This window comes from Taurulus bubalis (assembly GCF_910589615.1).
Source record: "Taurulus bubalis genome assembly, chromosome: 11".
NCBI lineage: Eukaryota > Metazoa > Chordata > Actinopteri > Perciformes > Cottidae > Taurulus > Taurulus bubalis.
Window position 1 is genome coordinate 8680440 of NC_136599.1, and position 15874 is coordinate 8696313.

Genomic DNA, 15874 nt, shown 5'->3' on the forward strand with positions numbered 1-15874 from the left:
GTGAGGCAGCGATGAACCGACCCGGTAAGACCATTTCACATCGTTTTTTTTTCAATTATTTTATTCTATATCACGAATACCTCGGCTAGTGTTGACGTGTGCGTCGTGTGTTTTTGCTGCTGACGTCAGCTCCGCGTGCAACAAGTAACGCTGCTAGTTATCTTGAGTTGTCCTCAGTTAGCCGAGCAGACGGAGGATAAAGTTCAGCACTTCGGACAGCTCCGAGTGTGTAGACTGTTATAAAGTATGAACACCTTTACTGATAGTACTGGTATCTGTTCTGTCGTTTTAAAGTGAGTAGATAATAATAAAACGTCTGCAACAATGATATGCGTTATCTATCTATCTATCTATCTATCTATCTATCTATCTATCTATCTATCTATCTATCTATCTATCTATCTATCTAACGTTTTTAGGCTATCTGATATTTTCTCAATGCCTGTTTGGGAAGTTTTGAATTAAATAACGATAAATAAATAATATGTACATGAATTTGTATTCACCCACACACTGTAATCTAAGGGTATCCTATATATTAGTGACATCTAAATTTTTTTCTATTTAAATATTGTGTCCGCTTTGAAAGGTTTTGGTGGGGCTTCATCATCCACGAGCTCCTCCGCGAGAATAACAGAAAATGGATGCTCAGACTCCAATCTGACAGAGGAGGACATATGCAATCTACGGATTGAACTCGCGAAGGTTATGCAGCTCTTTTGGGCTTTTAATCCCTAAAAGGTAAATATATGTAATAGTATCTGCCTGTCGCTCCGCTGATTTAGCTGTTTTGTGTTTTTCTAGATAGAGGAGGAGATTCAGACATTGAGGCAGGTGCTTTTGGTCAGAGAAAAATATGCAGCCGACATCAGGAGGCAGCTGGGTACGAGCCCTCTCAGTAACATCAAACAGAACCTGTCCAAAAGCTGGCAAGACGTCCAGGCCTCCGCCCCGTAAGTGCACTAGTATCCTCCTGAACATCGCTTCTTTAGACTGCCATTTTCATTGTTCGGCAAGGGCTATTGGATGGCTAAAAACTCCACTACGTCCCTCTATAGTCTTACCGGGCTTAAGACACCAATCGTCTCCTCTGGCAGGCCATTTGCCACGCATTGTCTTACTTTGGCATGGTTACGTAACCACAAAAAGCACACTAATGACTGCCGTGCGCTCTGTCTTAAGTCAGGGTAATAATCAGCTTGTGCTCTTGTTTTAGATATCTCACAGCCTCTGCCACTCTGAAGGACATCAGCCACTCCAACATGTGAGTCTTGGTCATCACGTTTGCATTATAAACCATAAAAGAATAATGTCTACTGCATTTCATGGTGCACAGGTCTCCCAATGGTTTGCCCTGTGCTCACCTGTTAAAGAGGATTCTCTTCTAAGAAACAAGTGATGGGATTTTCCAGGTGGAATAGGATTGGTGCCCCGTTAATAGCCTTACAGCCTGACTTAGTGCAAGGAGCAGTTGTATTAACAGGTAATGGCAGGACTGGCCTAAAGTGTTCTGCAACCACATGCACCAAAGCCACTGACGTATATGAGCCTGTTGTTAACTGTTTAATTTACGTTGTGAGTGTCTGTTCATTTGTGCTCCTTGTAAGTATCACATGTGTGTTGACAGTGTTGTTCCTCCATTATTCCTAAAATGCTACTACTTCTCTCTACCTGTAGATATATGAGAACATGCGAGGGTTTCACTCAAGCAGGCCAGGTGACTTCATCTGCGATGTCCAATATGGCCGTGAACATCACCAGGAGAATGGCGGATATGAGGTACGCTCAGGGTTGGCCCCGCTCCTGTCTCCTAATTTCTGAAAAGAAAAAGTTAAATCCTTTTCCAATTTTATTTGTTAAAAAAAAATCTTTACAAACCAAAATTAGCAAAAAATAATTGGCTTGCAATCATGATAAAAAATACCAAACTCTGCATGTTAATAGTGCAAAAGCTACCAATGAGGTGGTTCAGCCAGGTAGGTAAACTAATACATTTAACAAAGACAAAAGATTCATATAAAAACGCAGGTTTTGTCTTTCAGAAAATGCTATGCCAGAAATGTTTTAAAGCACTTGTATTATATGTCTTTACTGCTATTTTTATTTTGTATCTTTGTCTCCTTGCATCTGCTTTGTCAGAACAAGAACTAAAACAGTGGTTACATCTATTGTAGTTGTCTATATCGGGACATTTGCAGCCTCTGTGACTGTCAAGCAGTGTGTAGTAATGTGTAACATGACACTAAGGCCAACAGCACGTTAGGATGTTGTACATTCAATCACCACATCCATATTTTGATATCTTGAGAAAGTAGCAGAAAAACACAGCCATATTTAATTCATCTTAGAAATGCCATATAATATATTTTACAAATCCACAGCCTGATGTGGATATATATATATATATATATATATATATATATATATATATATATATATATATATATATATATATATATATATATATATATTTCCCCTCTTTACCATAGAGCTCTTTTGTTGTCCAAAACCTATTAAAATCACTTAGCCACACTGTTTACAATTCACTCCGTCCTAAACTATGAAGTAGCATGAACCAAAAGTACTCAAGTAAAATGCATACTTTAAGATTGTACCTACGGATGATGCTCTGTAAAGGACAACACAAAAAAAATTGTGTAGAGGATCCCTTTAAGTTCGAAGGCCTTCTGTCTTGTGTTTGTGTTTAGCCAGTAAGCAAATGTAATCCAATCACATAAATACATCTGGACATCATCAGCAGTAGTTGATAAGTCTGTTGTTGTCATCCATGAAAACAGACGTTATCTGTGTGTTTGTCTTTATCTCAACAGAGCGCTGCCTCTTCCGAGCCCACCACGGTAAGAGAGAGTGTGTGTGTGTGTGTGTGTGTGTGTGTGTGTGTGTGTGTGTGTGGGGGGGGGGGTCCTTCTAAAGCATTAGCCTTAAAACATACTTAATATATCACAAGTATTCATTATGCAGAATGATCACTGAATTATAATTGTTAAATTATATTGAATATATAATGAATAATACATTATAATGTATTAGTTGATATATAATAATAATCTGTATCTGGAAACTAACTAGCAGCTAATGTCAAATAAATGAAGTGGAGTCAAAGTAATATTACAAGTACAATATTTTCCTTGTTGAGTAGATGTAATTCTTAAGTTAAGTACAATGTCCGTACCTCAAAATTGTACTGTGTGAATAAAGGAATAGACATGATATGGTTTGTGTTTTTAGATGTTTATCTGTTCAACCTGCCGGGACTGCAGATTAAAATAAGTTCATTAGGTAACTGGCACGTTTACATTGACGTGGAAACTGAAATGTTGAATGTGCACCTTCCCTGGTAAATAAATATATGTTTGCAGATTTTTTTTAGGATGTTGTTCAGCTTTATTTGTTGTTTAAAATGTTAAAACTTTATTCTCTCTTCTGCCTCTCCAATGTGACACAAAGCACCCTGGGCCACACCATGAGTGTGCCGTCTATGAGGTAAAACATCACTGCTATATATATTTACTGCTGTATTTATGTGCCTAAAAACAAATGGTTACAGGTCAGTAATGACTTATAGAAGAAGAAGATAAAGGTCAAATATGTCCCGTGTAAATTGTCTGTACGTTTATCCGTAGACATTCCTCTACATTCAAGTCTTTTGAGGAAATGGTCGGAAATGTGAAGGTGAGTTTGTCGAAACTCCAGTCAGTTATTCCTGTATTTATTATTGAGTATTGATCACTTTCCTGACTGGATCCCACAGGACAAGGTGGGTGGCGGTCTCACAAATAACGGAGACACCTCTGGGTTTGACAGAAGATCCTCACGCACATGAGATAGACCCTTCTAAACATATCACAAATAATCATTTTTCATACCTTGTATAGTTATGAAATAAGGTTATTTTGCTCCCTTGTCTGTGTTCATTTGTCCACTGTTATTTATTGTATTCATACAACATGACAAGTAGAATGTATTACAATGGAAAATTATTTTAAACTTAAATGTAAAAATAGTCTTTTAATGTGTGATATATATTTCTGCATGTCGGGTAAATTTAATGTGAAGCTATTTATTTTGACATGCAGTTTGCAGTAAACCCATCTTGGATTTGCAATATGCATTCATTGACATTAATTGTGACATTTACAAAACAAAATATCACAAACAAGAAGTATTTTTGTACTTTAAGATTTTTCAATTAAAGTCAATGGAATGGTGTATGGTCTATTGTCGCCGATTGTCATTTCAAGCTCATATTAATTTACTTAAATAGGTGTACTTATCAATAAGATAAGTTTTTAAAGCCCTGGTGGTGGTGGTGGTGGTGGTGATTGCCTTATTCTACAACGAGCCTTTGGGTGGCGCTAGAGTGTGCTTCAAATGTGTGAACAGTATTGTTTAGGATATGGAAACTAGCTGAAAGTGTCCCTTCTTACTGCATGGTATCCACTTTTATTGAAACCAAATGTGATGCTGATAAGCTGATACTCCCAGAAAATATTCTCAGCTTTATGATGGACTTTAACTTGAATGCAACATTAAAAGTGTGAGTTCTGACTGCTGATTGTTAGCACTTGCTACATTTAGTGCAGTGGAAGCCATTCTTATCATTTAGACACGTGTCTGACATGTCAAAATGAAGATTGTGAGACACAACAAGCAAGAAAAGACTCGTTCCCTGACCGGGAATCGAACCCGGGCCGCGGCGGTGAGAGCGCCGAATCCTAACCACTAGACCACCAGGGAGAGCTGGTTGATGGTGAGTTGGCGTGGAGTTTGTTTCATGAAAATTGGGACGACTACACGTTGGCGAGCGGACTAGGCCGAAGGTTAAACAACACATCACTTACGTTAGTTACCTTGATATAATTGGCAGTTAAAACAGAGTTCATGCACTAAAGTTAGCACACTTACTAATGTTGGCTTAACGTTACTTCTGAAGAATACAATACCATTTTATAAACTGCTGGAAGAATTACGTTAAACGCACACAAACCCTGATAAAAGCGCACGCATTAAACCTCTCGTCTAAATCCATGTCACCGATTCGAATGCCACCTTGTTAAATAATGTGTGTGTCAGTTGTGTGTCTTATAACTCAGCCTATTTCTAAAGTTATCGAACATCAGCTGCGAGCTACCTAACGGGGCGTTTTGTCCGTCAGTCTGTAACATCAGCGGGTTCATTTAAGCTCCTCTCCAAAGCCTCCTTTCGTCTGACGTCATCGGGCTCCGGTCCTCAGCCAAGCAGAGCAACTGCACGTTCCGTGTCCTCGAGCTGCGCATAGTCCCCGCCCCCGTCCCACAGCTGCACGCGCGAGGCCAGACCCCTATAAAGCGCGGTGCCTCCTGACAGCAGTGTATTGATGTGAGGGGTTGAGCCGAGAGATCATCCACAAATGGGCCACAGTAACAACTAGCACTTCTTCCACTTCAAGCCATCCGCACCTTGCAACCGCATCTTAATCCTAAAGGTAGGTCGAAGTAATGAATTGTGTTACATTACAATGTGTTGTACTGTGTGTGTGTGTGTGTGTGTGTGTGTGTGTGTGTGTGTGTGTGTGTGTGTGTGTGTGTGTGTGTGTGTGTGTGTGTGTGTGTAAACATAAACTAAATACGTTTTGATCAATATGTTTAATCAAAAAATACAAATGTGCTGGAATGTTTTTATTCTTACGTGAGGATACCTGTCAGTTATATCCAGGTGTCCTTTTTAAATATTTGATTAACTTAGTCTCTGCAAAGACATGCATATACATTGTATATAAGCACATGCAGTATAGGCTACTACTTAGTAGTAAAATAACCTTCTGGCTATTTTATGTGTTTATCTCGGCTATGAAGTCTTGTCTGTTCCATGTAAATCCCCAAAGCCATGCTGCTCACCTCGTGTGAAGCTTTCTAGTTCAGCTGGTTCTCCAGGCTGCCAACATATTCTCCTTTTTAAGAGTATGGCATTCATGTTAAATATGAAAATACATACACAAATGAATAAATCAATCTTTATTCTTGCACATTTTATATTCAAAACAATTTGTTGCACCTTGAATACATTCTAAAAAAGGTTAGGCTTATTCATTGGACTTTTTTTTGGCATTAAAACAATTGGCTGGAGCCACCTGTAATTTGAACAGCGTATCAGTTTGGACGTCTGCCATCACTAAAGTTATGCCCTCGGTGGTAAGAGCTCAATCTTCTTCTGGAAACTTCCATGGTCATGCAGACAGCTCGTGCACAGAGCTCTGATGGACATGTGGACTCACAGTCTGGTTATTTGAGCCGTGGGAAACCGAATTCTATGAAGCAGCTGCTTCTGATTTATCAGGATGGGAATGAAGCACAGAGGGCATGAATGCATGCAACAAAAAGCTTCCATGAAATGGTGTCCTGAGCTCTGTAAATGCCAATGCAGAAGGGTTTTCTCCCCTCATGTCTGCATTGCCCCAGGCAGTCTGTTCGTACGGGGGCATTGCATTTTAAAACGAGAGAATTTGGTGATAACAATATATGCAGTAGTATATCATTTTTGTATTGAAATTAAACTATAACAGCATCAGTAGCCTTATTATATTTCCAGCCTAATAATACCTCTACCATCTGTTGTCCTCTTGTCTCCAGGTTTCCATTTTCCATCTTTGAGTGGTTTTCCAGCTGAGGGCGTAGAAAATGGCAGCAATTCCATCAAGCGGCTCCCTCATCGCCGCCAATGACTACTATAGAAGTGAGTGAGATAAAGCTTATATGCATTTATATTGTATTCATTTCAGGGAATGGCAAGATGGCATATTTGATTGTTTTTTCATTCTGCATGTATTCTGGCAGCAGTAGTTGTACTCCCTCTGTAAAAGCCTGCTTTTTCTTTGTTAAGATATAGATAGACGAGTTCATTCACTAAACGCGTCTATATCTTTTTCATTCCAGGACGTCTCGGGTCCAACTCCAGCAACAGCTCCTGTGGCAGTGCTGAGTACTCAGGAGAGGTCATTCCACACCCCCCAGGTATATATTTAAAAAAAAGACTGTTTAGTTTTGAAAAGGGTCAAAAAGCTCAATCTCCCCGCACCAAACTGAGCTCCCGTCTAAATTTGATTATGTTCTCTGCAGGGCTTCCAAGGCAAGATTCTGGACACTGGTGGTCTTCATTTTTCTTTGCAAAACAGAACCATGCCGGCATGCAGAACGGATCTGAAACTAAAAAGTGAGTGTTGGAATATATAAACATGACCAAATATAAGTTTATCAGGTTGGTTCTGTGGGGTAAAGCTAACCGCTCTTTGTGTTGCAGGAACAGCACCTACACTGTGGCCAACGGTGAGGTGACCTGCATCGCCAAGGAAATGGTTCTGAATAGAAAACTCAGTGAAAGCAGTGACAATGGAAAGTCTGAAACATCAAACCCTCCTCCTACTTCCTCCTAGACTCCATCCCCAGCCACCGCCTCACCTTCCTGCGCCTCCTCCCTCACCATCAGCCCGTCATCCATAGTCCATCACTGGAGATGGAGATGATGATGGTGTCCGTTACCTTCTAGTCAATGCTTTTTCCTTCTTGTCCATATATAGTATATTTTTATTATGACCAAAAGCAAAAAACTAAAAAAGTATGTAAAAAGTGTTTTTCATTGTATTCTTCTTTAAACTGTTAATAATAAAATTAATGCTTAAAGTCAACACTTATGGTGTGTTTTTTGATCCCACGCAGCTGTTATGGACCTTTTATAGACTGGTCGTTATATGCACTTATTGTAATGAACTTCAAATCTTCAGTGCTGTTGTCACTTCTCTTCAGGTGACCACTCAGCAGAGCTGTCAGGGAACACATGCTATACTTACCAAACTAATCTGTTCAGCTGTGATATGATTAGCAACGATTAATGCTGTTGTTAATGCAGCTTAGACAATGTTGCACCTGAGCTTGAATATAGGTCAACAGTTCATGGTTTTCATAGAACAATTACATTGAAATACATGTATACAGATTTTTGGTTCTCCAAATGTAAAAATGAACAAGGGAAGACACAGAAACCAAAATTAGCTGACGCAAACATTTATGCAACACATTTCTGAAAGCAGGTCATTGGTCACTGCCAGCTCCGGCCTGCTGCCGAGTTTGATAGACGCATCCTTTCAGAATAAGGGCACGGCATGAAAATAAAGCAGCCCACCTGCTTCTATTAAATATAACACTTGTACTGGAATTGTTTTAAAGACATTTTTTTTAACCATGACTCAGCACATTGTTGTGAAGAAAAGAACGCAGTCTGTTCACGTTACAAGTGCTGCAAGGAGAGGGCTTATAATGTTCCCCTGCAGTCTGTGTGTGTTTTTATTCAAATGCAACATGTTGTGTTGGCAGCTTTTGGAAAAGTACTGTGCCAAAAGAAATATAAGTGGCAAAAATACTACTGTAGCAGGGCCAGGTTTCAAAAGCCAGGGCCACAAATCCCTTGTAAAACCAATCTCTTGGAAAAAATGTCATATCATTTATTTTCATTTTGGACTAAAAGAATATTCTAATTACTTTGAAGACCTCGGGTACTGCTAACTAGATGGGATCAATACGTAATTCTCTGAATTTAGTTTTCTGTGGAGTGATACTCGGGGAACATTTTGCAATGTGTACACAGACAACTAAGAATAGACAGAGCCGTTACAGTCCATTCCCATTGTGAGATAACCTCTCTGTTCAAACAGGAAAGTCACATTTTCCAGTCCAGTTTGTGGAGCTTTGAAGGTGACATACTGGGACAAACATTTGGCATTTAAAGGACCAAACCCTGGATTTATGTCTTTCGACTTCTATTCATTTAAAAAAGTGCATGCATGCTGTCCTGCCCACCCTCCAAAGCTGCACTATTTCTGGCGGCATATCGGGGAAGCACTTGGGTCTAAAAGTGTCCTGTGATCCCGACCAATTACTATCACGCCTGTGACACCTAACCGACACAAGAGGCTCCCTGCAGGTCTCTATGACTTCATAGGGAACTTTAGGTTTCTCAGTACAAAGTTCAAAGAACACAATGAAAGACAATCCCCAGAATAATTATCAGCAGCACAGTTGCAATGAACAAAAAAGGCCATTGATAGGATGTACAATTGATTTAACTGATCATAGATTGTTTTTAGAGTAATTATTTCAGTTTTATAAGGACTGTGAGTCTCAATAGTCCAACAAATGCCTTGCAGTCGCATGACTTATGATGATTTTCTTTTTTGTTATCCCCGCCATGTTGGGTATCATCGACATTACACACGCAGGTAGGCTATATGTTCTTTACCACCAATATCACTCATTTCTCAAAGAACAGAAAATGTGTGCAGAGAAAACATCGCTGAGTGGATCTGATCAGTACAGAATCTGTTTTTCAGGCCACTAATATTGTCGGAGAATGCCTACATTTTCATATCATGACATGTATATCTACCTGATTAGCTCCCGCTTGTAAAGATGATGCTGGAGGCAGACTACAAATGCTCTTCCATGCAAATGCATATAGCTGGCTGAATCCACTAAAATATACATAGTATGATAAAAAGATAAAAACCATAAAGTGCTTTTTGCTGCTACATTCGTTTGCCTACCTATCTACTTCTATAGTGATTGTGAGATGATGCTCGTTCTACTACTAAAGGAGCTTGTGTGCCAAAGTTCAAGTCTCAAACAGCCTCAGGACATGTGCTATTCCTGAAGCAAAAAGTCAGGGCGAGCAGGGTGAGCAGGGCGAGAGGAGCCATTACTTCAACTGTCCCTGACTGAGAAGGCGAGGACACTCTCCACAGTAGCTCAGTAAAAGTGCAAACCTCGCCTCATCACTCATATCAAACTTTCCAAGCGAAGCCTTTTTTTGTCTTGTTATTAGCTCGCTACATTGCATTATACTGTGTTGCTGCTGTTATTTATTGGCCCTTTTACCTGCCACACGCCATTTCTGATTTTTCTCTCCTTCTTTAGATAGTCAATGTGTATGAAATGAAATAAAATATTAAAGATTGAAATATTCGGGTTTTCTTTTGTGTTGCATAATCAAGTCCCACTGCACATTATATAGAAGGCATGGTACAGTTTGCATTTGAACCTGTGTAAGTCTGGAACCCGATACGGCTGTGGCCAACAGTAAACAAATGTTTGACATTGTTGTGATGCCTTCAAGGCATCTATTTGAGACAGGCATCTCTTGTAATGGCTCACTTTCAAGTGGGAAATCTCCGAGTTGATGTGTACCTCAAGGAAGCTGTCAAGGACCATTATCATTTGACTTTCCTCCCACAAATTAATGACCATTCATTTTAGACAATGCAACATGTTGGATGCGGATGATTCATCAATATATATGGCAAAAATCCTCTACGGTATTTAGGAGCTAGAGAATGAATTGGACAGATAGATGCAGTCATTGCAGTTGCATTTAAATAAATAATCAGTTACAGCTGTAGTCAATTGTTCGGTCAATTAAATATGTTCTGGTTTGTTTGGAAATTCACCCTCAAAGAAAAAAAGGGGAAACTTAGTGCTGGTTAATAGTTGTATTTAAGATTAGTCTTCACAATTTAGAGCTGAATATAAAATGATCTTTGATTATAATTATTTGTGACCATTATTGAAACACTATCCTCGAATTGGAGTCTTTTTTTAAAACCCTGATCTGCTGGTAATATAGTCTGAGAAAAATGTTGACAATGCCACACAGAGCGACCCTGCACATGAATTGGCTCAAGGATAGATGGGGAATCTGGGGCAAAGGTATCGGGGCAATCAGTGTGACTCAATCATGAATAATCCAACCCCAGGCTCCCACAAAACACACAGGACAAGTTCATACTGCACAGATAAGAGGAGAGACAAAATAACATATTATTCTCAGTATTAGCAGACAAAATGCATTGTTGTGTAATTCCACATGTTTGTCTTTTCAGGTAATGGGGTTCAGACTGTGTGCCAGGGCTCAGGCTCTTCCAGTTTTTAGATCTATATTTGGTCAGCTGCATGAGCAGACCGCGTGTCACTGGGACACAAAGCAGGCCACAGTTGTTTGTTTAAGTTTCTTTTCTGGATCAAGTTTAAAATACCCTGGAAAACTGATTTAAATGTAATCTGATCTGAACGTGTGCTTAGGTCTTGAACCTGTAAAGGAGCCTCTCTATGGCCTGTCTTTTGTTTAAACAATACTGAGTAGCAGTGGGGAAATGTAAGTAATTACCAGCCTAGTCTCAGAAAAAATTACATCATACAAAATAGCCCAAAAATTGCACTGACATTCAGTTTACGTTCCTCCAAGATTAATCAAAATCTGTGTTAGTCTGCGTAGGGAGGAAGTTGGAGTACATGGTTTGGTTAAACGCACGTCTTGTGTGGTACTTGTTGTCACCCGAAACATGATCTTTTACTAAACCTAACCAAGTAGTTTTGTTGCCGAAACCGAAACATTATTGCGAAACGACCAAAGCGCCACTTTGAAACACTTTAATGTTGATATATACATGTAGAAATTTTTATATGAAACATATTTTTGTGGAAACGAGAGCTGAAGAGAAGAGTTTATTGTATTGGAGTCAGTTGGAGACCAGAAAGTGTTTTCTAAAAGATGTTTTCAGCCCGTTTACCGGCTTCCAGCTGCAGCGCTCGCCCTCTGGACCATTGTTGTCCATATTAGTCACTTAAGCAAAACAAAAATAAAGAAAAGAAAATAAGGTTGAAGAATCACAAAGTTATCCTAGAAATTCTAATTTACTTTAAAGTATTTTCATTTTGACTCTTAAGAGTGAAATATTGCATTTACTCCACAACATTTATTTGACAGCTGGAGCCAGTAATGATCCAATAATATCACATAGGATAATATCAAACTCACAAGGGGCATTCATTTTTCTGCATTTTACTCTTAATACCTTTTGCATATTTTTACAGTTTCCTGAATACAAATCTATATTTTCAAAATATGTTTCAAGCAATCATTGCAACTGTTTCTGGAACTGTCCAGAGTTTGATTTATTTATATAAATCAAACTCTGGACAGTTCCAGAAAGAGTTACATAAGATAAACATGAGGTCATTGTTGTTGTGTTTTCACTGTGTGAAACTTAACTTTGGTGTGCTAGAACAAGGTGTTCCTTTACAGAGAATATGTTTGTGCAGCCAGCTGTAAATCTTCCCAGACATGCATGAGCCGAGTAAAACATGTTTTCATGTTCACCTCAGAATGAATTATAACAACTTCTGTGATCCATAAAATCTTCCTCCAGCGCCATCATGAGATGAAAATGGTTTGATTTATGACCCAAAACCTGCAAAATAACTTACCTTAGACCAATTATATAAACACTTTTGCCTTAACCCTTTTGTCCCACAGACAGTACCACGACTCTTACCCGGAAACACATTGCATGTCTGCGTCAACCCACTTTACATCTCAGGAGTGCAAATCAACCAGGGATTGTAAAATCTAGTCCTAAAAACAGAACTAGTACGAGCAGTAATGTACATATAATAATGTTTACTTTGTCAATCCATAAATGCACAGGTCTCCTATTCACTATATCTGCATATTGTATGTATTTTTATGGATACAAGGCATTCATAAAGTGAGATCCATACACTTTTTTCACATTTTAATGTATTGCAGCTGTATGCTAAAATCGATTAAATAAATGTTTTCACTAACCAATCTACTCTCAATACCAATAATGTTAAAGTAAAAAACGATTTCATAAACGTTTACAAAGTTATCAAAACTGAAATATCCCATTTAGACATTTAGCTCAAGTGTCTCCCATTTCTCTTGATCATCTGAACTGTTAACTTCCTCCCACTGCATTCTGCTGCCCTCTTGTGGACAAAGAACATAATCCCTATAAACACTGAGCTGAAAAAAACCTTGTTTTGGCTCTGACACAAATATAATGAAGAAAGGAAACAAATGAGGTCTCAGTTTGATGGCTCATCGCACTGTTTTATTCAATTACTGACATCTCAGGAGAAGAGGAGCGCCTTGGAGCTCTGCTGTTGGTAAACCACTGGTGTGTGTTTTTTTTCATTTTCTTTTTTTCATAGCGTTGATGCAACACTGAAAAAGCGCTATTTCCAAACAAACACAGGTCCCTCATCAGTGATATGTAAGAGGCAGAGATAATCTCACCTGGACAGTTTTGCATGAAACATACAAATGAAACAGGTTCAACCTTTTCTTTTGTCTTTTTGTTTCACATATAATAATAAATATCCATACCTATAAACACTCCAAAAAAAATCAAACTATTAGGTCACAGGTACTGGAAAAAGTTCCACTTTTAAATCACAATGATGAATGTACAAAACAATAGACATCTCGTATAAATGTTAATGGTTTTCGTTTTGAGATTTCAATCTCATTTCAGAAGAAATCACTGGATAAAAACTAAACTTGGAGATTCAGTATTTCCTGAGGTTTATGGGTTCCCCTTAAAAAGGCCAGGAGAGGGGAATGGCTTTTATGTTACCGAGGAGATATTACAACAGGTCAAAGTGTACCTTTCAGGGTACCAGTCGGGTTAAGGACAAGGAGTTTTCCCTGACAATACGGCCGGGATATTAAAAGGTTCTGAGCACTTAATGTAGTATATTGTACCGACACCCCACCGATCTCCATTTAGGCCACAATAGTATTCTAAAACAGCTGATTAAAGTTGATCCTTAATAAGTCTTTGCTGGTCCACTTTGAGAAGTTGTGAAGCTCCCTTTTACTTAAGATTTACCTTCTTTTTTTAAATGCTGAAAGCAACATCGAGCCGACACGATCCAGCTGTCATGGCACACTTCATGACGGCGTGACCAAGAAGTCAAAGCGGTCACGTCTGCACTTTGATGCAATGAAACAACAAAAACGGGAAAAAAATATCTGGGCAAATGTACACAGATTTGAGGGTACAGGTGAGGAAAAGAAAATATAGCTTGAATAAAACACAAATGTATTCTGAAAAACTGTACATGTAAACATCACACTTTCACTGAGTCCAAAACCAGAGGAGGGGAATACAAAGCTTCACACAGGTTTACAGTACAACCTCCTGCACGGAGCTACAGTCTCTTATCGGTGCAGGAGAGGCAACAATTGAAATAATATAAATAACAATAGAAGTAATACAGACCACCACCAAATGATAAGTTAAAACAAGCAAAGGCTAAAACCACTTAGATTTTTTTTTTTTTTTTAACAGTGCTGTACCCACAGAAAAAAAAGGTTTAAAACATCTTGTATCACTCTTTGTACAGCTATACAGTACATTTATCTGACCACTTAAGCAATCCACAAGCTACCAGGGCATTTTAACACCAATAGATTACATTGTCCAGTCAATACAAAGAGAAACTCCATCGGGCATTATTAGAAAAAACAAAACGACAACATGACAACACGCGGTTGTCGTTGATCACAGTAACTTCAGCACAAATGTTGCTCAGCGTAGACTTAAGACAGTTTACAGATCTGCAAGCTAATGTTTGGTTGTGAGGATGGGACAGCATGACATCACTGAGTTTGACGCGTGAGGATCTGCTGCGGCTGCAGTGATGAACGAGCAGGTTGGAGGAGACAAGGAAGACATGTGTGAGGACTCAGGTCCCACGTACATCTATGATTACGTCTGTTTGAGCCCAGAGGGGTGTTTCATAAAGCAGGCGTGGAGGTTTAAAGAAATCTGTCAGGAGAGGCCGTAGAAGCCCGGTTTGGGTCAGGTTAGCTTTCAGGCTTAAACTGTATTTTACAATGAATCATCCTTCACCGGATTCAAGTCAATGTATGTGCTTTTAAATGCACTGCAACTAAATGAAAGCTGTTGTGTCACTTGTATAAACCAAGAAACATAATCCAACTGATAATTTAAACACTGCAAAAGCTGTGAACACAACATTGACATCATCACTTTTTAAAGTTGATGCGGTGAACTTGTTATCAAACAGTTGCTTATTTAAACATGAAGCAGATATGAAGCAACATTATCATTCATTTGGGTTTCCTGTTTCTGTCTACCAGTCCGATATTCTATTTTAGCTCAGATTTTGGTGTCCACCATCTACTGGGGGAAACATCTGTCTCTTTAGCTGCTAATTGCTCGACTCTGTTCACCGGCTATAGTCTCTGACTGTGTCTGTCTGCTGTTTTGTGCGGAGCAGGTATAGTGTACAGTGGCTTTTTGGGCGGCCAAAAAACGTTTTGCATGAGTTGCAGGCCGGACACCTAAACAAAGTGACAAAACTCACTTTAAAGTTCTGTAAAGTCGAGGGGAGCTGCAGATGCAGGTTCATCTCTACGAGCCACTCCTCATCATGAAATACACCAGATTCAGCTCCAAAGCAGTTTTATGAAACAGGTGCTTCCTGGTTCCAGTTGATAGACTAATTTGAGTCAGACCTTTGACAATAAACTTGGCTTTTCTGAGTCTCCTTTATTAAACACCCCTCTGCAATGAGTTCAAACTGAGCTCCAATGAGGATTTCCAAAAGGAGCTGTATGCTTTTTCCATAAAGCACAATAAGCGCTGCTTCTGTCCTTTGTCATAATCAGTTCCTAATATGTTTGAACTGAAGCTGATCATCCAAATGAGGTAAAGACACCCTCAAATCACTGTTACCTTAATCCTGAGCTATAAAGTGCTTCCAAACTTGCAATAGTTCAAAATAATTTAAATATGATGCATCCCAACCATGACATGGGAATAAAAATGTGAAATGGTCATTTAGCATGTAAATCCAACTGGTGGTGGTGAGAAATAGACTGATTCATGATAAATAACTGATACATTTGATAAGATTTGTGATAAATACAGAAATATATCTCTCTAAACTTTGACTAATGAATAAGGTGCGAGCCACTTTTCGGCTGCTTGAAGAGT

The 15874-nt window shown here is 39.0% G+C and overlaps 2 protein-coding genes across 2 annotated transcripts; both read left to right on the forward strand.

Moving 5' to 3' along the window:
- Positions 1-11: 11 nt before the first annotated feature.
- Positions 12-3844, forward strand: LOC306743948 (tumor protein D54-like; the record flags this gene model as incomplete). Its single annotated transcript, XM_079226510.1, has 9 exons — positions 12-24; positions 590-705; positions 805-953; positions 1217-1264; positions 1678-1779; positions 2832-2858; positions 3469-3504; positions 3645-3693; positions 3773-3844. The coding sequence occupies 9 exons, from the start codon at positions 12-14 to the stop codon at positions 3842-3844; spliced, it is 612 nt and encodes a 203-aa protein (XP_079082636.1).
- A 1537-nt stretch (positions 3845-5381) lies between these two features.
- On the forward strand, positions 5382-7683 carry ppdpfa (pancreatic progenitor cell differentiation and proliferation factor a). Its single transcript, XM_079226324.1, has 5 exons — positions 5382-5485; positions 6630-6732; positions 6933-7010; positions 7116-7209; positions 7297-7683. Exons 2-5 carry the CDS (start codon positions 6678-6680, stop codon positions 7427-7429), a joined length of 360 nt encoding a protein of 119 aa, XP_079082450.1. The 5' UTR covers positions 5382-5485; positions 6630-6677; the 3' UTR covers positions 7430-7683.
- Positions 7684-15874: the final 8191 nt, after the last annotated feature.